This window comes from Polyodon spathula, chromosome 15 (assembly GCF_017654505.1).
Source record: "Polyodon spathula isolate WHYD16114869_AA chromosome 15, ASM1765450v1, whole genome shotgun sequence".
NCBI classification, from domain to species: domain Eukaryota; kingdom Metazoa; phylum Chordata; class Actinopteri; order Acipenseriformes; family Polyodontidae; genus Polyodon; species Polyodon spathula.
The window spans coordinates 11,451,986-11,479,791 of record NC_054548.1 but is presented as its reverse complement, the minus strand read 5'-3'; the positions used below and the strand labels follow the sequence as shown (position 1 = coordinate 11,479,791).

The 27,806-nt window shown below is 37.9% G+C and overlaps 1 protein-coding gene across 3 annotated transcripts in view; it reads left to right on the top strand.

Annotated features, from left to right (window-relative positions):
- The first annotated feature begins 4,516 nt into the window (after positions 1-4,516).
- Positions 4,517-27,806, top strand: part of LOC121327884 (rho guanine nucleotide exchange factor 7) — a 40,303-nt gene continuing 17,013 nt past the window's right edge. Inside the window, exons 1-10 of one of the 3 annotated variants that reach the window (XM_041272189.1) lie at positions 4,517-4,903; positions 5,978-6,061; positions 12,249-12,333; positions 13,308-13,438; positions 16,159-16,360; positions 18,118-18,206; positions 21,530-21,624; positions 21,993-22,088; positions 24,870-24,992; positions 27,176-27,314. In XM_041272189.1, the coding sequence (XP_041128123.1) occupies positions 4,739-4,903; positions 5,978-6,061; positions 12,249-12,333; positions 13,308-13,438; positions 16,159-16,360; positions 18,118-18,206; positions 21,530-21,624; positions 21,993-22,088; positions 24,870-24,992; positions 27,176-27,314 (1,209 nt within the window). In that variant the 5' untranslated portion in view covers positions 4,517-4,738. Of the gene's footprint in view, positions 4,904-5,977; positions 6,062-12,248; positions 12,334-13,307; positions 13,439-16,158; positions 16,361-18,117; positions 18,207-18,252; positions 19,425-21,529; positions 21,625-21,992; positions 22,089-24,869; positions 24,993-27,175; positions 27,315-27,806 lie in introns of those variants that run through there. The other 2 variants (XM_041272190.1, XM_041272191.1) reach the window with 2 other exon arrangements.

Below are 27,806 nucleotides of genomic sequence, written 5' to 3'. Positions count from 1 at the left end.
GACAATGTGTGAAGGACAGGTTGAAGGAAAGTTCCATTATAGTATACTGTGCCTCACTTTGGTGGCTGCAGAAAACCACTGATCAGTCATAAGGCAGGTGTTTTCTATTTCCGGCAGCTAGCTCAATTTTATCTACTCTTACGTGCAGTCACAGATAACTGGATTTGTGTATCTGAACCTTTGCTATTGTTTTCTATTTGTTTTGTCTTCTCTAGGCTGCTGCACTGGTGATGCGGTAATTCATGTGGTTGCTGTTTTCTGGTGTTGATAAAGCAAAGTTTTAGCTCCTGCCCAAATTTAAATCCATTGATCTTGTGATTTATGAGAAAGGTTTTACACACATTATGGGCTGCACCCTGTCTAATGTTTAGTTTGAAAAATAATTTAAGAAGTTGTCCTTGTACAAGGAATCCAAGGTGTAGCTCCACAATCCTGAATCAGGTGTCTTAGCAAGCTTTATATAGCTTTTATTGTGGGCCAACCAGTGTGTTGCTCATAAGTTTAGCAAAACAGAATGTGTCTATATAATGCCAACGGCATTCATTGTGCCTTCTTTGAGTCAGTCCATCCTGATTGTTTAACAACCCAAACCAATCAATTTGACACCATGTTGGCCCTGAATGAAACGAGTTACACATCCAGATAGACAGTGTCCCGTGGATTAGTGACCTGGCAGTACCAGGACCAACACCATCAAGAACCAAAAACATCTGTCTCGGTCCAACCATATCTCAAGTACTTTAGCATCAATGCAGATTTGTTCTTATCTCTCAATCAATCAATCAATCAATCAATCAATCTTTATTTTATATAGCACCTTTTATAGTAGACTACCATCACAAATCACTTTACAAGATGCAGTAACAACAAGAAAATCCAAAATACTTTAAATACAGAGAAATGCATAATACATGATATACAGTAAAAATAAAAAAGCATAATACATGAAATACAGTGGAAAGTGCATAATACATGATAGTAGCAGAATACATTAAATAGTAGCAGCAACACAACAGCTAATAGTAGATATCAGGCTTAAAGAGCATGGAAAGCAAGAGAGAACAGGTGAGTCTTGAGAGTTGATTTAAAGCGAGCAACGGTGGGAGCATCATGCATCAAAGCTGGGAGAGAGTTCCACAGAGTCGGAGCCATGAAGCTAAACGAGCGTTCTTCAAGTGTGGTGCACTTTTGCTTGGGGATAACAAGCAAATGAGGACCTCAGACTGTGGGCAGGGATATAGCGGGTCAGCAGGTTGAGTAGGTACTCGGAACCTCACACATTAACCCAGGCTTGTTCTGGTATACAGTGGCTTGTGAAAGTATTGACCCCCCCCCCTTGACATTTTTCCTATTTTGTTGCCTTACAACCTGGAATTAAAATTGATTTTTTGGGGGTTTGTATCATTGGATTTACACAACATGCCTACCACTTTGAAGATGCAAAATATTTTTTATTGTGAAACAAACAAGAAATAAGACAAAAAAACTGAAAACTTGAGCGTGCATAACTATTCACCCCCCCCAAAGTCAATACTTTGTAGAGCCAGCTTTTGCAGCAATTACAGCTGCAAATCTCTTGGGGTATGTATCTATAAGCTTGGCACATCTAGCCACTGGGATTTTTGCCCATTCTTCAAGGCAAAACTGCTCCAGCTCCTTCAAGTTGGATGGGTTCCGCTGGTGTACAGCAATCTTTAAGTCATACCACAGATTCTCAATTGGATTGAGGTCTGTGCTTTGACTAAGCCATTCCAAGACATTTAAATGTTTCCCCTTAAACCACTCGAGTGTTGCTTTAGCAGTATGCTTAGGGTCATTGTCCTGCTGGAAGGTGAACCTCCGTCCCAGTCTCAAATCTGTGGAAGACTGAAACAGGTTTCCCTCAAGAATTTCCCTGTATTTAGCGCCATCCATCATTCCTTCAATTCTGACCAGTTTCCCAGTCCCTGCCAATGAAAAACATCCCCACAGCATGATGCTGCCACCACCATGCCTCACTGTGGGGATGGTGTTCTCTGGGTGATGAGAGGTGTTGGGTTTGCGCCAGACATAGCGTTTTCCTTGATGGCCAAAAAGCTCAATTTTAGTCTCATCTGACCAGAGTACCTTCTTCCTTATGTTTGGAGAGTCTCCCACATGCCTTTTGGCGAACACCAAACGTGTTTGCTTATTTTTTTCTTTAAGCAATGGCTTTTTTCTGGCCACTCTTCCGTAAAGCCCAGCTCTGTGGAGTGTATGGCTTAAAGTGGTCCTATGGATACATACTCCAATCTCCGCTGTGGAGCTTTGTAGCTCCTTCAGGGTTATCTTTGGTCTCTTTGTTGCCTCTCTGATTAATGCCCTCCTTGCCTGGTCCGTGAGTTTTGGTGGGCGGGCCTCTCTTGCCAGGTTAGTTGTGGTGCCATATTCTTTCCATTTTTTAATAATGGCTTTAATGGTGCTCTGTGGGATGTTCAAAGTTTCGGATATTTTTTTATAACCCAACCCTGACCTGTACTTCTCCACAACTTTATTCCTGACCTGTTTAGAGAGCTCCTTGGTCTTCATGGTGCCACTTGCTTGGTGGTGCCCCTTGCTTAGTGATGTTGCAGACTCTGGGGCCTTTCAGAACAGGTGTATATATACTGAGATCATGTGACAGATCATGTGACACTTCGATTGCACACAGGTGGACTTTATTTAACTAATTATGTGACTTCTGAAGGTAATTGGTTGCACCAGATCTTATTTAGAGGCTTAATAGCAAAGGGGGTGAATACATATGCACGCACCACTTTTCCGTTATTTATTTTTTAGAATTTTTTTAAACAAGTTATTTTTTTCATTTCACTTCACCAATTTGGACTATTTTGTGTATGTCCATTACATGAAATCCAAATAAAAATCCATTTTAATTCCAGGTTGTATGGCAATAAAATAGGAAAAATGCCAAGGGGGTCAATACTTTTGCAAGCCACTGTAGTTCTTTAGTCCATCAGCCTGGTTCTTTCAAGTCAAGGTGGCTAACCTATCAGGCCATGTGTGTTTTGAACCGAAACCTATCTGACTTTGTTGTTGTTTTTGCACAATATACTGTGTGATTGATATTTGCAATACTGGAATGAGTTTACCTCAATGGGAATCAAAATGAACCTGGGAGTGAAACAGGATTTAATGTTTTTTTTTTTTTTTTTTAAATATAGCACGACTCTCGCATCTTGCAAGGTTGCCATCTAGTGGAAAGAAAATGCAGTCATTTATCCTTTGAATGTTTAATAATAGGTTTGATAGTGGAATACTCTTGTGAGAAATACCATACCAACTACATTATTACAGCATATTCTTTATACAAGCATCCAGGACTGCTTTACAAACTAGAAATAGCTCTACAATTAAATGAAATGAAAGCCTGTTGTCAAAAACAACCTGCCGCTAAGAAGCTTCATTCCTCTTTTAAACTAGCTAGTCGTTGAAAGACAAACAGCCAGACACCCTTCTGCTACTATCTGCAACAGTATTTAAGAGCAACTTGGTAGCAGTATGATATATCACAATTATCTTTAGTCTTCCTGTTGTTTAGATTCTGTTGGTATATCGTTTCCTCGTTCTGTTATCACATCCTGGTGTTTTTTCTTTTTTTTTTTTTTTTTTTTGTAATATTAAATCTCAGAAGTGCAGCTACTACAGCAGGAGGTAACCATTAACCTGCTCCCGTTGCAACACTCCTTAGTGGATGTAGAACAGAACAAATATGGCATTGGGGCCAGAGTGTTAAAAGCGGGCAGCTACATGTTTTATACAGATAATTGCTTGTGCAGTTGTTTCCAAAAAATGCTAAGGAGCTTCCCGAATACAAAACATTGGGTGTATATTGATCTCGGGATGTAAGGAGGCTTTTTTGTCTGATGGACAGCTTGCCTCTCCAGAACAAGTTATTAAGAGTAGCAGAACCCGGGGGTACATTTACAAGAGTATTTATAACCGCAGCCAGGAATGAATGTTACTGACATGGTTAATTGCCATTGCGATTTCCGAATACAATGTGGCTAGCTTTGTTGTGTTTTGCAGTGCCTTTACCTATAGTTCACCGGATGTTTTCATTTGCTTTTAAAAGTACATATATTTATGCTTTTTTTTTAAGGTACAAAAATGAAATAATAATTCAGCACTTACTTTCCAGTATTTTCCTCAATTTCACACACACACACACACACACACACACACACACACACACACACACACACACACACACACACACACACACACATATATATATATATATATATATATTCACAGATCATAATAAATACGTTAACATCGGTAGCTCAGTACCGGTGTTTTGCACTCCCTGACGAGATACATTTCAATGTTAAGCCCTGAATGCAAAACCATGCAAAAAAGATTACAGTAAAATGCAAATATATCTGGGGGGTTGTAAGTGGCTATCCCTGGGCGATATCAGTGATGTCATCTGCCAGAAGATCGCGGCTGCGTGCATTGCAGGTTGTGTGTTGTACAGGAAGGCATTTGACAGCTTGCCAAAACACAGTGGTGAGCGAAGAACTGGACCTACAGGATTTTCAAACGCAAATCGTCATCATCTGCATCTACATGAAGAAGGAGGGATCAATTGCAGTCTCTGCCCCAAATCTCAGACCAATGTAGATAGCAAATGTTTTTCTTTTTTTTTTAAAAAAACACATTTATTGTTCCCCCCCCCCTTTTTTCCTGGTTGGAATTACGGCGTGCAAAAACAGCTATGAATTCCGCAGAACAGACCGTTACATGGCTCATCACTCTGGGAGTGCTAGAATCACCGAAAAAAAACATCTCGGACCCCGAAGGCTTTTTGCAATCGTCTCTTAAAGATGGGGTGGTCCTTTGCAGATTGTTGGACCGATTACGCCCTGGCTGTATCGAAAAAGTAAGGACATGATTTATCTTTATTTCCCCCAACCCTGTTGAGTTTTTAGTACAGCCCTGTCGACCTTACAGAGATATCTATCAATTTGCAACCCATATCACAATTATTGTTTTGAGGTTATGTGTCTGAGGTTCATTGTCCTAGACCCCTGCGATACAGCACAGATGTCAAAAACTGCGTGGAGACTTTATCCTAATGCAACCTGTATGTGTTATGATGCTTTAATAATAATAATAATAATAATAATAATAATAATAATAATAATAATAATAATAATGAAAATATGTAATTTTTGTTTGTTAATATAAATATAGTGTTACCGTGTATGAATAAAAGCTTTTGTCGCTGATCAAAACTAGTATTATTTGTATGTAAACAAACATGACTATAAACAAGGACTGTTTTATGAAAAAAAGTGCCAAGACGCTAAACAGCCAAAGACTGCAGTCGCTTTTGTGGCAAACACCGACAAATGTGTGTATATATAATATATATATATCCTATATCTATATATATAGATATATATATATATATATATATATATATATATATAAGTGATTCTAATTTTGCGTCGTAATATAACAATGTTACAAATTTCACAACTAGAATTATTCTTGTAGTTTAATGAAAACAAAAATGCTTAAGATTCACTTAATTTACAGAAAAAAAAAAAAAAAAAATCAGGTTTCCAGAGCTAAACACTTGTCCCGAGAATAACTATTTACTGCAGTTAGCACGGGCGTGTTGTAATACTGTTGAATGTTTTACACTTAGGTCAGGCTATGGGAAGCAGTAAAACATTTTTCTTTTTGAAGCTGCTGTACTTGATCTAGCAGAGAAATTAACTGGCATTCCCCATTGTGTGCTTCCTTCATGCTGTCTGCTCCCTTGTGCTTTCACCAGTGTTATTGTGGAATCATATCAGTGTAACGTCATTTCCTTTTTTCAGTTCCCACTTCCACTTCTTCAAGGAGAGCTATGTTACCTGAAATACAATCAATCAAACAATAAATAAATGTCGCTTAACCGAGCTATGAGATTCGCATATTTTAAGTGCACGTATTTCCTTTGTAGGTTTACCAGGAGCCCAGGAACGAGAGCGAGTGCCTCAGCAATATCAGGGAGTTTCTGAAAGGTTGTGGCTCTTTCAGAGTAGAGGTAGGGTTATGTTTTACCGTCTTTTTCACACTGTGCATTTGTTTGTTGATGTTTCACGGCTGTGAACTTCACAGGTGTTTATGCGCAACACAAATACATAACAAAAGAGATTGGGGTCCCTGTAGGTTATCGCATTGCCGAGAAGGATACAAAGTTGTTGCAAAAGCAATGCCGGCGACTGTTGTTTTTGCTGTGCAGCTGCAGGCCTCTTTGTGTAGGCAGTAAGCAGGGTGTTTTGTTGTCGATAACTTGGATCACAACAGTAATCTCTAACCTTTTGTATTAATAAATACGCTTTTTATTATCGTTAGTACAGTTGTATAATATATGCTGCATTAAAGTTGCCAGAGAGGCACGAATGTTTTGATGTGTAATTTAGCATTTTTACCCAGAATCTTATATTTTAATATTTTTTTCTTTTTTTACGTAGTCATACTATTACATAGTCTTCTGTTTTGAAATCACTTAAGTGTTTTTACTGTAGGACTTTACATTTATTTCCATGATGCATTTTGTAAAGCTATATATTTTGTTGTACATAAAATTCAGACAGAAGAGGAGGCGCAGGTAGCTTTTTTTTTTTCCTTTGGGCTACACTCTTTTTAGAATTTAAAATGCAGCAAAACTGGTTATTGTTAGGCTGCGTTGCTGGCGGGAGGACTGGGGCTGAATGTACCAGTTTAAAGAGAAAAATCATTTCACATGCTTCCTGTAACGTTTCAGGTATATTAGAAAAATATTTAGCCTGATGGTGCATTCAAGCAATGCACAATCTATTCAGTTATAACCCATGCACATTGTTTACTCATTGTAGAAATAAGCAGATGGCAAAAGCACATCACAGTAACCCTTAAAGATGGCAACTCTACTGTCAGACAAACAGAGACTCTCCCTTTTTTAAGAAATTTGGTTGGGACAGAAATGTGTATGCTTAAAGGAATACATTCTATAACTAGATCTTCCAAGGTGAAGGATTGTGCTCTGAAGCATATGCTTCCCCACAATCAGTCTTGAGGAGTCTTTTCATCACCACTTCTTGCTAGAATAGTTAGCATGGAACATATGTCCAACAAGCACAGGTAATGGGATATTAAAAGGGTAATAAATAGAAACTTACTTTTCCTAGGCCTTTGTCTTGGAATACCATGTGACAAACAAAATTGAGATTTTTCAACAGGCACTCTGATTATAGGGGAATGTAACGCTGTGTTTTCTTTGACTTTAATGAAAGGTGATTGCTGTAATTAGTTACGACTACTTCTATTTATAAAGGACCAGACCGACACGCATAATATGTAACAGCGGCCCAGGGTATCTATGTGAGGAAGAATCAGTTTTAATCAGTTTTAGCCTGGCTTAATAGAATTAAGCAGTGTGCACAAGAGACTGGCAACACAGCTGAGCAGTAGATGGTGCTGGTCTAGCCTGTGTGTGTGTATGGCAGGCAATGATAGCAGGTTCTAAAATCAGGTGAAAACAGATTGTGTGTGTGTGTGTGTGTGTATATATAGAGAGAGAGTGTAAAAGGGAGATTTGTTAAGTGTGTGGGTCGTCTCGATTAATAATGAGGCAGACACAGAGCATTGGGTGTTGACACACCACACAGTAGCACAGATTTAATAACAACATAGGCTGACGCTAGGGTACCAGCAATGGTAATCCTAGCGCTGGATTTAATAAAGAAAACAAAACAAAGCTAAAAAGAAAAGTTTGCCACACAAGGCGACCGCTAGTCTCACTAAACGAGACGTCCCGCTCCAGGAACCTACTACACTATGATAACCTTCTCTACACTTGGTTGGGATCAACATCCCCTAAACTAACCTAATGGTGTGGCTTCCGAAGACCTGGACTCCCAGCGACTGTGGGTTGTGTGACGGTCCTGGCTGAGCAGCCTTCACAGGCACCCTCTTGCAATTGAAGGGTTCTATGGATGTTATCCTGCAGAGCGGATCCTCTCCTCCTGGATGTAAACAAAGCAAGGTTTCCCTCAGCACCCGTCTGTGTAGCAATGGCCTTGCAGTAGCACTGACGATTTTTGAGCGCCATGCAACTTTCCTGGGCACACCACCCAGCCCTCCCTATCAGCTCAGCGCCGGGCGAGCCCACTGCTCAACTGGTCGCTTAGCAACCCGTCTCCTGTTGTGCGTCCCACCTACTTTCCTAAAGGCACACATACACTTCAAGAACCAGCGATAGGGTTCTCCCTGTTACAAAGAGTAATTGCAATTTTTTTGCAACTGACCTCCCAGTAAAGACTATAAAATAAAGGTAAGAGGACAGTAAAGATGAGAATTTATTTTGAAGCTACTATTGAAGGGTTCTCTATTCACCCCATTTGCTGTTTTTAGGTTCCTCATTCAAAAAAGTGGAAATTTATGTGCTGAGCCATCAAGTTTCCACCTTGATTTGGCACCCGTCTTCACCAAACTTGTCATACACACCCATTGACCTGAGGGCCCTCTGTATGTGCATGTTGTGTTTTACATTTTTTTTAACCAGACCGTATTTAGGGTAGTTGATGGAAGCCGTTCTAAAAAGCAGCAAGTAGAGTACTCTGCGTTTATTACAGTGAGTCTTAGAAAAAAACTTTTGATTTTATCGAAACAAGAGCATTGATTTGTTTATTGCAGTTTACTCTTTTTTTTTTCTTTGTTTTTTTAAAGTGATTTTCTTGGTGTAAGTGATGTAATGTGTTTTGGGTAGATTGTTTTTGCTGAGTATCCATGTATGACTGTTTTGCCTTTTAAAGCCAAACTTATGGAAAATTGACTTGTACCTGTAGTACATTGCATTAAATATTCTATTTAAAAAAAATAACATATGATACTATCAAGTTTTAGGAGATTGTGTCTTCGCAGTTGTACGATTTGCAGTCTGTCACACAACGCCAGCTGTGGAAAAAGCAGACAAGGTCTAGAGTCAATTTAATACTATTTGGATCTCAATTAATTCAGAGAAATTCTCAAGCTCAAATACATTTCAGTAGTTTCAGAATCTCAGAATAGCTCCAGAAACCGTGAAGAGAAGTGAGTGGTAGCCTTTCACTCCTTCGTAAAATCACCCTTCTGGATTGTGTTGGCTTCTCTTTTATTAGAGGTTGTTTTGAAATGGTCTTAGTTGGGATGACAAGAAGCGTTGCTGTAAGAGGTCGACCAGAAGCATCAATATTTAAATACCAAACCAGTGCATTGTAAACCAGGGCATTGTACTGAATGGGTGCACAAGTCCCGCTTTGTGCTTCCAGCTACTGACAAGTGTGATTATTCAGAACAGTGCACATCCTGGAATGACTTTTCTCAATTATAACATGGATGTGTACTGAGCATGGCTTCCATAAATATAAAACACACCATAGTAGAATGTCAGGTGATAATGCTAAAAGAAACCTAGTGACATTCTTTGACAAACAGTAGACTAAGTCTGTCTCATTGTATTCAGTGGTGAAATGAGTTGTGTCACATTCTTAAGCCATTTCAAATAAAAGTCCTAGTCACAGACTTTGGTGTTTTGGGTTCACTTGACATGCAATGCCTCAGATTCCCTTTTTGCTAAACGTTTTTTTTTTTTTTTTCAAATAAAATGGCTGATCAAGAAGGTAGTATTTGAAGTCTGGAAGAAGTTAAGGAATGAACTTCGAGGAGGTGAATTCAGAAATAAAAGGACAGTGCGTGATGCTGTAATTTATGGGTGAATCGCTGACGTGATGAATGAGCGTGCATACAACCGTTGCCGTGAAAACGATCGAGTTACTGACAGGTTTGAAAGTTGTGTGAAAGGGTTATGACGGTATTATACTGGCATAGATTGCGCAATTCCGCGATGTGTGAATGGGTATTTTAAAGAATTTTTTAAACCTCTCTGAGATGGCTCAGTGACGGCATTTGTGTGTGAAAGGTTTATTAGATGCCATCAATTAAATTTTTTTATTTGTTTTTTAACAATGACTTGTGCATCATAAAAAATGCCTACCATCTAAATATTGTTTTTATAATCAGACCTCTAGATTGTGGAGCAGGGAATACATTAAAAAAAATAAAAAATAAATAACAAATAAAAATGAATAATACTCTTCCTGGCTCAGTTGAGTTTCATTAAATGTGGAAAATGATTTAAGCATAACAGTCAATGATGGCTTTGTAGGTCTATATGGAGGCAGTGTTGTTACAACCTTGTGAACTTTAAGGACTTTCAGTAGGAGACAATTGGCACTTTCCTAGGAACCAACTGAAGCCGTTAAAACATAACTGTCTGGCTAATATTGTAACGCGTACTGTACATTTTCAAACATGCCATATTTTAATGTTTTTGCATAAAATATATATTTAATTGTAAAATGCTACTGAAAGGGTATATTTTTTTAACCACAAAAGATGAGCTGTTGAAAACAAAACAAAATGTCTAAAGAGGCTGTCATATGTTTACCACTTGCCTTAGGGTCAGCTTTCAAGGGATATACAAGAAACTAAATATGTGTGACCTGAAATTTCCTGAACATCTGAGATGAAATGGGTCCATTTGCTGACTTGACATACAAAATATAACTGTTACAGAATTCTAAAGCTTAACAAATATTACTGATGCTGTTGCCACTCCCTGTGGTGCATACTGTACTTGTAATGACCTGTTGGAGCCTGGTTCTGCAATTGAGTTACTGTATAACACACCTTAAAGATTAAACCTGTTCAGTGGGAAACCATATCCTGAGAGGCTCCAAATTATTTCAGTTGGAATTCTACATTTTAGTTAAACATTTATTTATTTAAAACCATGTACTGCGTTAACAGCAAACACTGTCCAGGAAATCAATTTTACCTTCTCTGTGAAAAAACAAAAACACATGACTTCCAAAACTGCTGATAGCAAAAGCTCTATCTCTGTCCACTTTAAATAAGAACAGAATGCTGACTGCCTCCTAGAAATAAATGGATCTTTGACTGTGGCTCCAAATTTTAGAAAGAAATCAACTTAAGCGTGTATTATATAATCGGCAGCACCGTCAGAAAGATTACAGAGTGAAGAAGATTCATTTTATATGTTGGCAAACAATATACACAAAATCACACACAACAAATATGGATGTCATTCTGATTCACAGATGATCTGTGCTACTGTTTACATGACTTTTTTAAAATAATAATTAATATATTGGGAATGTTGGATTCAGGTTTCATAGCATTCTGTCTTTCCAGCCAGAACGGTTTAATAAGTAAATTCAGTTTCTAGCTTCAGGATTAGTGGGTGGTTCTTGGAAAGTAGAAAACAAAGCTATTTCCCCATTTGTTGGGATCTGTAACATTGTCCCACATACCTGTAGCCCTCCAGACACTGGCCACATTTCACAAAATGGTCTAAAGTGTTCGCTTCGTGAAGTGGGAAAATGCTTGAATGGGAAAATGAGACTGACTTGAAAAACAGCCTTAAAATGTTTTCATTGTTTCCTACCCTCGAGATGCTGTAATACTCTGACTGTGTGCTTAAAGATTTCAAATGTGGTTTGAATGCAGTTATTATTTCAAATGGTAACCGTGACTAGGAGGCTAAAAAAAGAAAGCGTGCAGGCTAATTCGATTTGAGTTATTCAACATAGCTTTGTAACTGTTATTTTCAGAAGCATTTTTTACAGGCTGGAAGATGTTCTGAAATCTCTGTAGTATTTACAGAGTGTTTTATTTAACTCCAATAACAACAGAGTGATAGTAAATGTTCTTCCTTCAGTTATAGTAATGTATGAGTTTAGTTCTCAAACATCCACAAATAACTCGTCAAATAAAACTGTCTCTGTATTGAAGCATTCCTTTACTTTGAGCCTTTGATATTGGACTCCTCATGTAATCCCATATAGACCAGAGAAGAATAACAGGAAATGTAAAGGCTTTGGCGTCCTGTTATTTTAGGATTTGGGATTTTAATTTGATTGTACAGTTTGGTCATTGCAAAGTGTTGGTATACATTAACAAACCTGTGTTGGAATGGAAAATCTGAATTTTAGGAAAACGGTAGACATTGCATTGGAGATAATCCAAGCCTTAAAAAAAAAAAAAAAAAAAAAAAAAACATACAATTCTCTGCAGGACAGAATTAATAAATGCAATCAACATGTTTCCTATAGTAAATTGACATATTTGATTATTGTGTGTGTTTGTGTGCTACTTAATAAAAGCATTCTGTTTTTCTGCCTCTGTAGACGTTTGATGCAAATGACCTGTATCAGGGCCAGAGCTTCAGCAAGGTCTTGAATTCCCTGGTGGCTCTAAATAAAGTAACAGCAGGTAAGGAGATTCTGTTTTTGCATTTGGGTTACTGGGAGTGATCTCCCTGTTACAGGCTGAGTGGACATACAGACGGTTTTCTTGCCTCCTAGTTGTTCATTATAATTAGATGTGTTGTACATTTACTAAAAGAGAAACCTGATCAACAATCTGAACAAATGGCTTCCTTTCTGCTATTGGCCAATTAAAACAGACATGCAAATAACCCCCCCCCCCCCCCCCCAATGATATAGGTGTATTTTTGGAAATTAATGCAGTAGTCAGTTACTTAAATTTGCTTTGGTGCTGGGAAAAGCTCCTAAAAGAGGCATGTAAAACAAAGGATAAATGAGTTTTTGTGCATTGTGAAATAATGTTTCCTTTGCTAATATCACCGATGTGTTCATGGTACATGCTGTTGCTATTATACAACCTCAAGCATACAACCCTGTTGCAATTAAGCGCAAGTTATTTTGAGCTCTGTGTTTCTCTTGCCTGCAGTTACAACTGACCTTTGGGGGAGAAGAGGGGGTGAGGGCTGATTTGAAGGATATTGTAGTTAAATGTAATAACAAACTGCCTGTCAACAAAGGCTTCTTGGGTTTCGTGTCACCCCAGCCACTACAATGACACTAATTCTTAATTTAGTCGGGTCTGATGGACTAAATTTAAAGTTCATCAAAACAGACTGGATTAATATTGAAAGTCATTAAAGTGGTAGAAATTTTAAAAAGAAACTCTGGCAAATATTTGACAAGACGTCTTCATAATAAAGGTGGTAACTATGACCTATATACTCTGTACATAATGACAAATGTCCATGCGTATTTCAGGAAAACTGGACAAATGTTTCCTAGATATGAGTTAAAGCTTTGTGAATATGGCCATGACAGTTGTAATATGTTGTTTATTTGCTTGATGGGGAATATGTGTTGTATGTACAGTACCTGACATACCTTGTTACAGGAAAGTTACTTGTGATCTTCCTTTTCCAGATATTGGTGTTGGCAGTGATTCTGTATGTGCTCGCCACTCCTCCCATCGAATCAAGTCCTTCGATTCCCTTGGATCCCAGCCTTCCCTTAGCAGAACGTCAAAGCTGTTTCAGAGCCAGTATCGAAGTTTGGTAAGTTTGGACACATTTCAGCTGGTTGTTGGTTCTCGGGGGGGGGGGGGGGGGGGGAGGGAGAGAGATATATTTTCTAAGTATTTGATACATTTACTGTGAGAAACTTCAATAAAGTTATCTTGATCCCACAGCAGTTTGGTCAAGTCTACGTAGTTCTACTGTGTTTTTTGGAAAGCAACTTCCCCTCCTTGTTCCTCAGTTCCACCTGACTGTAGACTTAGGTATTCCACTGCAATCCAACACCGAGTGAGATGTACAAGTCATTTCTAACACATAAGATAACCTAGGTCAACTTAAAGTAGTGACGCATTTTTGAATGAATCCATTTTTGGGTAATCCAAAATCTTGACACTTAATTTTGACAGAAAGCCATCCTGTTGGAAGATTTACTGTATATTGCTTTTGGGGATTAACACAATTGCCTGTCATGCATCTGCTGGTGCAGCTCTGTGAAGTTTGTTTTAAAGGGTCGTGTACAAGGAGGTAAACCATTCCGAATTGTAATAAACTACAAGGCCTGTCAGGTTCTTTACCTCTGATTTCACTGCACTTAAAAACAAATCTATTCTACACCTTTACTTCATAGAAAAATACCTTAAAGCTCGTTCTCTTTCTCTTTTCTTGGATACCCAAATACATCTAGACTAGGGATGAGCATTTCGGTATATTTTAGTGATCATATACACATAATTTACTAAATGATTACACTATTATACTTTACATCAGCATGCCACTGGCAAAAAATAATAATAATAAAAAAAAATTGTGGTACTAGTTGAGAGTGCTTCAATAAATAGTTAATTTTATTAACAGTATAATAGAAACACAATCTGCATAAAGCCCAAACAGCAATTAAAGGAAACGTAGTACCGTACAGTTTGCAGTGAATGAAAAGATAATGTCTTGATTAGACAACTGTAAAATGTATATACATGTTTACATTAAGTACCGTAATACTAAGTATGTTACATACTGTACCTCCCAGTCCTTGTATACTTTGTTCTACATGGAGCCTTATAAATACTGTAGCACAGATTAGGCGTTAAATCATTGAATGTCATGAACTAAAAGTTCATGACATTCAATGTAATGGACCTACAAACATGTTTTATTTTATATTTAACCCCGCCCTTCAACAGCGCTGATAGTCAGTGTGGGAAGGGAGGTGGATACATGCCTGTAGGTGGTTTAACATTGTCCCTATGCTGTTCATGTAGCTCAGTCTTTTATTGCAAAGCGATAATATTACTGTTTCGTAGCTACTTTGGTAGAATATCCCCATGCAAAACACCTCCTTTTTTTTTTTTTTTTTTTTTTTTAATTTTATTTTTGCAACTCAAGGCTGCTACCCACCAGACACTATGTGACAAGCGGAAACTGCAACGATGCGACAAAATGTATAGAACCTAAACTTTAACACCACAGGCGTCAATCAACGCGGGAGCAAATTGACCAATCACAGAACAGCTTCAATGCACGTGGTCCAGCAGGGTGATGCAGTATTCAGAATGACCGAGGAAACAATAATACTTGTTGTGGGAAAAATTCCCAGAGCTTTATTACAAAAGTCATCGCAGTTATAAAGATACAGATTTGAAAGACAATATATAGGAGTCCATTTTGAAGGAACTGGATAAGCCTGGTGTGTTGAAATACCGTCAAAGAAGACACTCGTAAGTTCCACATCATGTTGTCGAATATGTACCAATCTTGGTCATAGTTTTGTCAATAGCAATTTCACTATGTAACACAATTTTTGTTCCTGGGTAGTAAGTGTAAATACAGTATAATCGTAAATCTCGAAAAACTACTCGCTTCTAAATCTTTTGTAGTCATTTTTGTATTAATTTAGTATAAATAAATGTTAATTTGGATTCATATGTTGTTTTTTTCTGACTTTATGTGAACGAAAAGACACACATTTGCCTCTTTTCCCATTGGAAATAGTGATATTTTGAAATATCACTGTCCTGGTCACAAAAGCAAAGTTTGTGGGGAATAATAGCCATTTTCTATACTTTTGAAGCATAAGCAATTAGGAAATAACACTTACTACCCAGGAACAAAAATAAATAAATAAAAAAATTGTTACACTGTGTTTTTAATAGTTGTATAGATCCGTATCACCTCTGTCGTTTCTGGTCTCTTGTCAACTAATGAAAAATTGCGTCGCGTCTGGTATATGCCAGCCATCAGATTGGAATTGTTTGAAATGTTAAGTGGCTGCAGTCTTGTTCATGATCTGTTTGGTATTGTCTGGCTTATTAATATTAACCACAGCGGTTTAACTATAAACAGTTAAACCATGACCGCAAAGAATACTGCAGTGTATGATGGCTCCTTTTTTTAATTCAATAATTAATTATGTGCAATGGTGCATTTCAACCACCTCCATTACCCATAGCTACAGTATTGATATCACCCACACTTTTAACAACACTAAGTTGTTTTTTTTTTTGTTGTTGTTTTTTTAAATTTTCTAAACGATTTGCACATTTTCAAATCAATTAGTCGAATAAATGTTTGCATATGCCCATCCCTAATCTAGACATTCTTGCTTTTTTACTTTTTTTTTTTTCAGCTTAAACTAGTTTAATTTCATACACTTACGGAAATCAAAATCCGTAGTGTATCATGACACATCCTATGGCAATGGAGCGATCTGATTGGTTGGAAAGGTTGTGAAGGTGTATAACATTCTTTATTCTTCCTTTCAGGACATGACTGATAACAGCAACCATCAGCTGGTGGTGAAAGCACGTTTTAATTTCCAGCAGACCAACGAGGATGAGCTCTCCTTTGCCAAGGGGGAAATAATCCACGTCTTGCGGGTAGAGGAGGGGGGCTGGTGGGAGGGAACGCTAAACGGCAAATCCGGGTGGTTCCCCAGCAACTATGTCAGAGAAGTCAAAGGAAGTGGTGGGTTACATGGCCTCTCGTTATCATAACTGAACAATAACTTTCATGAATTACAGAGCAGATACTGCATCAGTGTGAAGGAAATGGACATCCAAAATATCCTAGGGATGTTGAAAAAGATGATGTGCAACGAAATGTAACATACATGAACTGCCTGGAGCTGTGTAGCATTGCCTGTCATCTGTTGCATGAAGAGCCCCCACCGTTTACCCTTGCTCTGAATGGATCATGCGAAGCGAATTAGTCAGTTGTAGTTTTCATGGAAGTGAGAAGGGATAATATAGTATTTTAAAACAAATAAATCCTAAGTAATCTGACCTTTATGACTTCACTGAGTTTTATTAATGTAACTTTTTGTATGACAATATTTTATGGTTCTGTGATTTGTATATAAGAAACGTTAATAGGTTTAGCACTAGTTTACATTAAATACCAAGCATTTTATGTTTATATTAAACCAAAAAGGAAAACTGGAGGAGTAGGGTCTGGCTATATCCACTAGATATAGATTTTATACTTGATAAAAATGGTAGTGGGGAGAGGGGACAACACTTCCTTTCGGTTATATATCCTGGTACAGTGTGACCTTTTGTCCCTGGATTCCCTTTTTTTCTTTTCTATTCTAGCTTGGAAGTGGTCAAAAGTCTAACATAATAGCTGTGCGTGGACTGACTTATGGTGGTCTGTGATCTAATAAGTATCAATATCACAAACTAGCCATCACAGGAGGCACGAATTGTTCTGTTGGACAGACAGTGGGTTCTATTTTGATGCAAGGCAGTTTTTTTTTACATTTTTTTTTATTTTTATTGGGATATATAATTTAATTTATCCTTTGTGCAACTAAGTTATTTATAGCGTTACAATAAAAGGTAATATATCATGTTTGCACTGGCATCGAATAGGTCTCAATAATATGATATGTGGTAAATGCAGTCTTCTGTTTAGCAAGCAGTTCCACAAAGCTAGGTTGGGAGCTGTAAGTACTGTACGGAAGGTGCAAGTCTGTATTACAAAGCCCATTGACTGAGAGGCAGGATGAAACGACCACTGGCTAAGAAACACAGAAAGTCTTTAATTCTTGAGATATAACATCCTTTTCCAAATAGGGTTTGAGATTTTTCCATTGTAATGTGACTCTAAAACAATTTCAGGGATAGGGCAGATAAAAAAAAAAATAAATAAATGTTCAGTTCTTCAGCCAAAGACAAACAATGGGCCAAAGCATTTTAAGATAAGGAGTTCTGCTTTTAATCAAGTGGTTCTAATGTTCTACATGAATACCAAATACTTTCATGGAAGTTACTACATTATATTAGACAGAGAATTACCAGATATTGACTTAGGTCAATTTCTGACTAAATCAATGTAAAGAGTGTGTGTCTAGCGTGTGACTTCCTTCATGTAGAGGGTGCTATTGCTTTCATGTGTCAATATAACCATTAGTGATGGATTGAACCAGATGCAGAACCATGAACTAGGGTCCAGTGTAAAGGTACTAAGAATTTCAGTATCTTTTAAAAATACTTAATTTGTAAAAGAACTAGCAGAATTTCGATCAAAGTGATACAGCAACAGCTAGCTGCTCCAGACTGTGTTTCAAATGTTTAACATTTGCAGACCCCGGATTTTATATAAAATTGATATTCTGCACACAGTTTCTGAATGCAATTGCTATTGTGTAATCATCTTAGTTACAGCAGAAATAAGTAGGCTCCTTTTTAACAAAAAATTCACTCACTTTTTTTCTCTTTTAGAGAAGCCAGTTTCTCCAAAATCCGCAACCCTCAAAAGCCCACCTAAAGGCTTTGACACATCTGCAGTTAGCAAAACATATTACAATGTGGTAAGTACATTGTTTAATAATGTATGCTGTGTGGCTGATAAGCCTGTTGGCTGCTGGTTAATTGCATGCTTTTCCAGTTGACTGATTTGTATTTTAATTAAAACATGTAAATAACGAAGCCTATGTGGTCCATTTTTTATTAAATTTTTTTGGCACGAATGTCATGCGTTCTGTAGCAAGGGCTTGCTGTACTGGGGTAGTGGAGCGGTCCTGTAGAGTACCGAGTGGGTGCAGCTGATGTTGAAGATCATGTCCAGTATTGCTCATGCTGCTGGTGGATAAAACTGTTTACTGGATTATTTAGAAGTGGTGCTAAATGTGTTTTACAGCTCACTGAAATCCACAACCTGGCTATCCTATCGGGACAAAAAAAAAAAATTAAAAACAAAGGAAAAAATAAAACATACTAACTGCAAATTCCATTTTGAAAACACATCTACTCTTTGAATTAAGTTCTTTGTTTTCTGTGACCCGCTGATCAATATCCCTATAGTTACAGCAGTTACTCCAGATCTTCATTTATAGAGTGCGAGTTGGGTCACTTCCTGCTCCAGTTATCCATTGCTAGCTGTTGTATTTGTAATATTGACAATGAATTGCTTAAATCTACAACCACCTTTTGTGACCGTTTTCTCCAAAATTGATGACATTAGCAGGTGCTCACTCCTGCTATAGCTTGGCACTTGGGACCCCTAGCCCTCCATCCTAGCTTCAAGGCACCATTCAGAAGAGGAAACTTGCTTGATTCTGGGCAGCTTTCTGATGAAGATTATAGAAAAAGGGGGGAAAGATTACAAAAAAAAAAAGAAAGAAAGAACATTTTGCTGGCTGTGCACCTATCCTTTATTCTGCAGTGTGCACAGTTACAAGGGTATGGCTCAATGTAGATAATTTTCTATCCGTTTTGTGGGTGACAGTTATGCCTCAGGCAGTTGGCTAGCTATGTTTGTGTGACTGTATTGTCAAAAACAGTTGAGACTTTCCACGCCTTCTAAGTTCAGTGAGCTTCACATTACTGTTGAGCAGGGATGGTATCAGACATTCATTAGTTACACGATGGAGCACAAGGACTGTTCAGTAGAAAGGGCCGTGTACATGCATTTGTTAAAGGGCCTTGCTTCATTGTGTGCCGCGAGGAAAGATATTGTGCAACGTTACTGACACTTCATGGGACCCTGCAGCAGTCGGGATGTAGAGAGGAGACTGAAGGGAAGAAGGGTGATTATTGAAGTGTCCTTGCGGAACTGCTGTTAATCCTGGTTAAGGAGGTTTGGACTAGAAGCTGATTAGAAATTAAACCTGCTGACAATAAAGTAACTGTATGTGTGTTAGAAGGTCCCCCCTTGAGCTAGCAATTAGTCTTTAATGGGGGGAAAAAAAGCACAGTGTATTTTATCACTTGGTTTCTTGTTAAAATATAACATTTCGGAGATTTCCTTTTTGTTTGTTTTGTATATACAGAAAGTGAACTAACCAAAAGGTCGTTTTTATTAATTTTAAAGCAGTCGTTGCTTCAATGACTAATGAAAATTGCCCAGCAATTCCAGCTGACAGTCAACCCTTCTCTTTCGTACTAACATGAAAAACAGGAATATTTCCGCCTGAGGCAGTTGAATGGTTTGGAATGCGAGTCGGATGAAGCCTGAAAGTTATTGGCTGCAAATGTTCCTGTCTCTGCTGCTGTAGCTCGATTAGGGACAAAGGCATTTGTTGGTCTTGGCTCCTTCTATTTCCAGTAGTAAATATTACCTCAATTAACACATTTAGTTTTTATACCTTAATGGAGCTGTGTTGGATATGAGCCAATATTTCCTTAAAGCTGAACTGTCGACTACTGTATTACAGTGTGAAGGAGAGGCAGTGTAACATTTATGTTTTTTATGATCTTGACTTTTTAAAATAAAACCTGGTAGTTCTGAACCTCATATCGCATGCCTTAGGCACTCCACTGTTCTCTTTCCTCCCCCTCAGTTCACTCTAAATAACTATCTGGCACTGTCTATCCACCTGTCTCTTGCCGCCTTAGTACTTTTAATGCTTTGTTTATACAATGATGGGAGAGCTGCTTTCAGATTTATTTTAAAGAAAACATTGAGAATAGTAGAATAGAGAGGATGGTGTTTACTCTTAGGGTCTAATTTCAGCTCCCCCAACAGAGGAGGAACAGAATAAAATCGTCTGAACATTATTATTTTTTTTTTTTTTAAATGAATAGGACCATTCAGGAAGTAACGTGCAGAGGCACAGGGGGGGGGAAAGAAACCCTGAATTCAGAGTTCATGTGAATGGCTCAGTGTCTGATTTTCACCAGCTCCTTTCTTCAGGGGAATTGGTGGAAACGGAGCGATGAACTGCGCTACAGGAAGTGTTTGTACTTAGCTGTTTAGCAATGACTGAATTTTATTGAAAATGTATCTGTGGATCACAAAGGGTGCTCCAGACAGGGGCAAAAACTTAACAAGATCGCTCTCACAAAGAGGGTACAGTTCTGGGTTGGCTTTGAAACAGACACTGAGTTCTGTTCAGTTGATCTAAACAGAGATGGATCTAGATACACTGTCTAGATTAAAGTGTTCCATGGTTCAGAAAATCAAAATCAACCATGCATGGGTGTCTCTCTTAGAGTATTTCTACTGTTAAAATATGATTTTGAAAAGACACGGGTATCCCCCCCACCCCCACCCCCCCGTAATAAACATGCATTTAACTTAGTCATGTGTCTTTGAAACCTATATGTAACATTCCATAAATTAAGTTTTGTTGTTGTATGGTTTTAATTATATAATATGATGTAGATTATTTACCAACCTATGAATCAATTAACACTGTCTTTGATAAAGATGTTTACAGAGATGGATTCAGTTATCATTTAAAGATAAATGTAGCGGGTCTCCTAAGTGGTGCATCCGGTAAAGGCGCTCCACATGGAGTGCAGGATGCGCCCTATAGCCTGGACGTCACCGGTTCAAGTCCAGGCTATTCCATTGCCGACCATGGACTGGAGTTTCCAGGGGGCAGCGCACAATTGGCCGAGCCCCGCCGGTGTCCTCGGCTCACCACACACCAGCGACCCATGTAGGGCTTGTCTGTAAGCTGTCTGGAGTTGCATTGTCCTCTGACACTCTAGCTCCAGGGCGCTGCATGGCGAGTCTGCAGTGTGAAAAGAAGCGTTGGGCTGTCGCCACTCCCGATTCAACTCAGGGGTGGTAGCGGTGAGCCGAGCTTAAATAATAATTTGATATTCTAAATTGGGACAAAATAGTAAAAAATAATAATTGATGACTACTAAAAAAAAAAATTAAATGTATTTGTTTTGTTATCAGGTGTTACAGAATATTTTAGAAACAGAGAGTGAATATGCCAAGGAACTTCAGAATCTTCTATCAAATTACCTGCGTTCATTGCAAGCCACAGATAAGTAAGCGAGGCCTTCAGTTTTGGTTACTTCTAATGTTATTTTGGGGGTTGAAATTTTTTTTTTTTTATTGTAATTTAGAGTTTTGCAAAAGATCTGCATGTCAAATGTAGATGTTAGTCTTTATAAAGTAGAGCTATTTATTGCATGTTCAATAACGTCTTTTCTATATAGGCACCAATATTGTACACATATTCACTGTAAACTAAACAGAATCTTACATCCCTTAATACTTTGGGGTGACCCAATATGAATGGTAAAGAATAAAAAAGAAACATTCTGCACTTCAGTTCTGCTCTACCAATATTTATCTAAACAGTTTTATTTATTGCTCATCTCTTCACTCTATGCACTTTGTTTGGTAAATGTAGGATAAGTTCTTCTGATATCACTCATATTCTGGGAAACCTGGAAGAAATCAGCACTTTTCAGCAGATGCTTGTCCAGTCCTTAGAGGAATGCACAAAGTAAGTACTCTGGCAACGATTTTCCTGATAACTTCATTACCATGGGCATGTTTGTTTGCGGGAACTCGAAAATGTTTGGTGTTTAAAATATCTGCAATGAATTATGTAATTGTCCCTACATTCTGATCCTATACACTGAATGTCAGTCGTCTTTTTCTGTGTTTCTTGCACATACAAAAAGAAAGTTGATGTTCCTGTTTTGCAGGCTACAGATCATGTTGATGCCTTAGCTGACACAACTGAGTTTGCAGTCTTGTAATTATGGGCTGTGAGTGAATGATAGAGTAATGGAAAACAACATTTAAATCTGTGTTTTTTCCTGTAGAGGTTTGTATTGAACTATACTTCAACTCATGCCAACTCATTTCCTTGTGTATGGGGTTACATGCAGAAAAAAGAACAGATATAACTATGTAATCATATTGCCCTGTTCAAAATGTGTTGATCAGTTGTGTTTTCTTGTATCTTGAATTATTTGTATGCACATTTGTGATCACTGGACCATCATGGGTAAAGTATATTGGAATACAGATTTTCAGCTAAATAATGCCTCAAAAGTATAGAAAATGGCTATTATTCCCCACAAACTTTGCTTTTGTGACCAGGACAGTGATATTTTGAAATTTACCTATTTCCAATGAGAAAACGGTCTTTTCGTTCACATAAAGTCAGACAAGAACAACATATGAATCCAAATTAACATGTATTTATACTAAAGTAATACAAAAATGACTACAAAATATTTAGAAGTGAGTAGTTTTTCGGGATTTATGATTATACTGTAAATCACTTTCATGAATCAGCCCCCAAATGTCTCCCATCATGTTCTCGTTATACTGTCCTTGGTAGTGGCGTTCAAAGTCCAGTATATCCTGGTGGAAGCGCTCGCCTTGCTCCTCCGAGTACGCTCCCATGTTCTCCTTGAATTTATCAAGATGAGCATCAAGGATATGGACTTTGAGGGACATCCTACAGCCCATTGTGCCGTAGTTCTTCACCAGAGTCTCAACCAGCTCCACATAGTTTTCGGCCTTGTGATTGCCCAGGAAGCCCCGAACCGCTGCGACAAAGCTGTTCCAAGCCGCTTTCTCCTTACTAGTGAGCTTCTTGGGGAATTCATTGCACTCCAGGATCTTTTTTATCTGTGGTCCGACGAAGACACCGGCTTTGACCTTTGCCTCAGACAGCTTAGGGAAGAAGTCTTGAAGGTACTTGAAGGCTGCCGACTCCTTATCTAGAGCTCTGACAAATTGTTTCATAAGGCCCAATTTGATGTGCAGGTGGCATCAGCACCTTCCGGGGGTCCACCAGTGGCTCCCACTTGACGTTGTTCCTCCCCACAGAGAACTCTGTCCGCTGTGTTCAGTCCCGCCTGTGGTAGTGCGCCTTGGTGTCCCTGCTGTCCCAAATGCAAAGATAGCAGGGAAACTTGGTAAAACCGCCTTGGAGACCCATCAGGAATGCCACCATTGCAGCCTCTTGATGCCATCTCAGAAAAATGCAGATATGTATCCACTAAGGCAGCTGGAACTAAACTGAACTGGTGGGCTTAAGGCCCCTGTATTTATACTACTATTTATATTACTGGAAAGTTCTAGAAAGTTCTAGAAGTTACTCCAAGTTTACTCAGCACTGAATCTATCTGGAATGTTCTGGAAAATAGGTCAATTTCAAAATATCACTGTCCTGTTCACAAAAGTTTGTGGGGAATAATAGCCATTTTCTATACTTTTGAGGCATAAGCAATCAAGAAATAACACTTACTACCCAGGAACCAAAAAAAAAAAGAATTGTTACACGGTGTTATTGCACTGCTTTGCAGAGTTATTTATCTTGACAAGTGCAGTGCCATCTTGTGGTAGACTTTAAATATGTCAAGATCTTTTCACACAACGCAGATTATTTCAGTTGCTAGTAAAATATTTTTAGGCCTTTTTTTGAGTTGGAGATTACATTTCAGAACTGATTGAAAAATAAAGTAATTCTATGAATGAAACAAAAAAAAAAAACTAGTATAAACTAAACTATTAACATTAATTTAGCATTAAAAACTAGGGTAGTTTTCATTTTCCTGGGTGTCATATTCCACAGGTATACACTTCCTTGCCATCACATGTTGTTATTGTATTCGCTGATTTCTCATTCTTTATGATCATAGGGGTGTTTTACACATTTTTTTCAAATGTATGATTTGTAACAGAAATGTTACAGCATATGTAGATGTATGCTGATTGTATTTGCAAAAATGAGATGTTGGTTTGGAGTCCTTAATAGTATTCATTCATATTTTACCATATGTAATAATATGCATTTATCTGATGTCGTTTAAAATGGGTTTCATTTGTATGCTTGCAGCTTATGGTTTTTTGTACTAGTTAAAGGGAAGTATATCTGTGGCCAGTACATGTCTAGTATATAAGTTCAGTAGCTGTTACTGAATGTTGTGGCATGCAGGAATCGGTTATGTCATATCTTGTTGTTTATTCATATGAACTTGTATTCTATACATTTTCCTTGAAAATGTAGCAAGCAAGTATAACAATATTGATACAGTGATGTTACCCTTCTAGAGACATTTTTAAAAGATGGCTGTTTGCCTAAATGTGAATCAGATTGTGCCGGGGTACCATGACTCAAACATTAGACCTAACAATGTGGACATTTAGTTTTGTAGATTATGTTGGTTTTAGTACTTTGCATAGTTGACAGTACTTACTTTGCAGAGGTTGCACGCACAATCCAAGTCTGTTTTTGTTAATTTTTTCATCTGTGCGTATCCAGGTTGCCTGATGCTCAGCAGAGGGTCGGGGGATTCTTTCTGAACCTGATGCCTCAGATAAAATGCCTCTACATTGCCTACTGTGCTAATCACCCTTCAGCAGTAAATGTCCTTACAGAACACAGGTATGTCATTCAGCGCTTCTGGCTCATATGTTGTTAACTGTAAAAGGCATCTCATATGGAATTAAATGGACACCTATACACTGACTGGATGCACAACTTGCATACACATGTGAATCTGGAAATCACAATGGTGTCCTGAGACACTGCTGAGTGGCATTTCTTTACTACTGGTCATGGTATAAGCACATAAAATGGTATAGGAGGGGTAATTCAGCTTTTATGGTCGTGTTGTTTCAAGAAACTGGCCTCAGCGTCATAATGTCTGTTCTCTTTTGAAACAACAGGATTAATCTGTTGCACCAGTGTAGAAGGTAGTGGAACATAGTTCATCACAATGTATATGAAAACCAGGCAAAACATATACAGTTACTGACATGTAATAAACCTCACTTGGGCTATGTAATCCCCACATCCATTCTAGGTATGGGTTGGAACACCATTGTGATTTTAGGCTATCTTGCAGATAGAAGCAAGACAAATTGGTTGATGTATTTTGTGGTTTGTGATTCAAGTTCCGGTCTCATCGTGCACTGTGTATTTTACACAAGGAGTGATACTGCTAGTCAGCACCTGGGCACATATGAGCGTTATGCAATACGCGACTGACAACACATGTGGCCAAAAGTATTGCATCACCTGGAATGTTAGGATGGAGACATAATTTATATATATATATATATATATATATATATATATATATATATATATATATATATATATATATATATATATATATATATATATATATATATATATATATATATAATGTGTGTATACACTTTAATTTATGATTTGATTGGCTCATGTAATGTGAAATGTGCATATCCCGATTTACCCATAATTCTCTAGTTACTGCTTTCTCCTACCTTAACTCGAAAGCTCCTTGTATTTAGATATACATAATATACTCTCTGTATTGCAGACAGAAATCAGCACTTTAAATAGGTCAACTCGCCTAGTAGCTTACTAGTATGTTTTTAATGGCACACAATAAGATAACGTGCGAGGCAGCTTGCTCGTTATTAACACCAATATACCTTCAGCTGATTCTTTCAAAATAGGGATTTCTGATGCAGGACCATTGAATGAAGGATCGCTTATCTCTTCTACTGATTTTGTATTGTATTTGTTAATACCTATCCTATCATATTTTAAAAGAAGAAACAACAAGCTTTCAGATCAAGTATTCTATTTCTATGAGTTGTCCTTTGAACCAATTTAGCCAGATTAGCTTTTCTATCTATCTGTCGTAATTTATTATTATTTTTTTTTTTTACATTTAAAAAAAAATCTGATTTGCTGTATTAAAAACAACCCTATATTCACTACAAAAGTGTTCGTCTACCTTCGGTAGTTTAATTGTTACAGGGTAGCTAAATGATTGTTCTGTTCTCAGTAAATTCCCTCTACAGCAGTAGCTGACTGCACATTATTGTTTAAGTACAGTGTAAATGCTGTATTTATGGAGAGCCATGTTCTTAAGTGGTGTCAGCTGCAGCCTGGTATTAATGTTATTTTTGCTTTGTTTGTCCTTGACGTGCACCGGTTTCAAAAGTATACCTCACAAAAGGATAATTCAGCCCCTCCTTTTTGTACTGTTGTAAATGTAGAGTTTAGTGCCAGCTCACAGTTTAGAAAGGATAGGCCTTGAAGTCGCTCTTTTTTTTAACCCCTTTCTAGGGCCAAATATTGAGTAAAATATAGATTCTTGCTAGGCCACTATCCAACCATACTTCCTTTAGCTGGAGGTGCTTTAACTTCCTTTTTAAGGTTTGAAGTGGGTTTGAGGGTCTCTCTGTGAGTTTAGGTCCAAGGGTTAATTACCTGTAAACATTTTTAGGAGTCGGGGATCTTCAAAATTGTTTTCCCATTTGAGGGCCTATGTAAATTCTCCCTCGTTTTATACTGGGCCTCTTATTTGTAAAGACGATTTACTTCACCCCACACGATCTTTACGAAACTGGGACCCAGTTTGTGTTTCCCAGTATTGGTAGCTCATCTTATTAGGCAATTGGAAGTCTAACCAAACATATCACATCGTTTCCATTATATCTATTTCAGCATTAAACTGGTGAAGTGCAACCACTATGTGCTTCATGCAGTTGTAATAATAGTAGTATAGTTAGCATGTTGTGTTATCCTTTGTTCTCATTAGAACAATGATTCTGTTTTGATTCAATCAGTGAAGAGCTTGGTGAGTTCATGGAAATGAAAGGAGCCAGCAGTCCAGGGATCCTTATGCTAACCACAGGCCTCAGCAAACCCTTCATGAGACTGGACAAGTACCCAACCCTGCTTAAAGAGCTTGAGCGACACATGGAGGTATGAATCTTTATTCCACCCTTTAACAACGTCATACTTGGAGTGATACAATTGGTAAAAGTATAAAAACCTAGTCATTTATTTATTTAACAACGTTATGTGTTCAGTGCATTTTGCCAATGTAATATATTTTGCATCTATTACTATCTGTAGCCATATATTCAGTTTGTTTTACCCAGACAATAGAGTACTTATGGAGTCACTGTAGTGCCATTTTCAGACGTCAGCCTTGCACCATAAATAATTTGCCGTGGTTCATAATAGACAAGTTTTACTTTTTCTTAATTGTTCTTAAATATTTAACAGACTTCAGGTATTATGGGGAATATGTGTATTACGTTATAAAATATGCTGATTCATGCACAATGTAATGAATCCTTTTCAAGGCAAGCCTGGAGCACCTGCCTATCAGTTAGTGAAAGCTTGCAGTGCTGAATTGTATTTTTAAGGCTTGCCCTTTACAGTGTGATCCTTTACAGTTGACAAGACAAA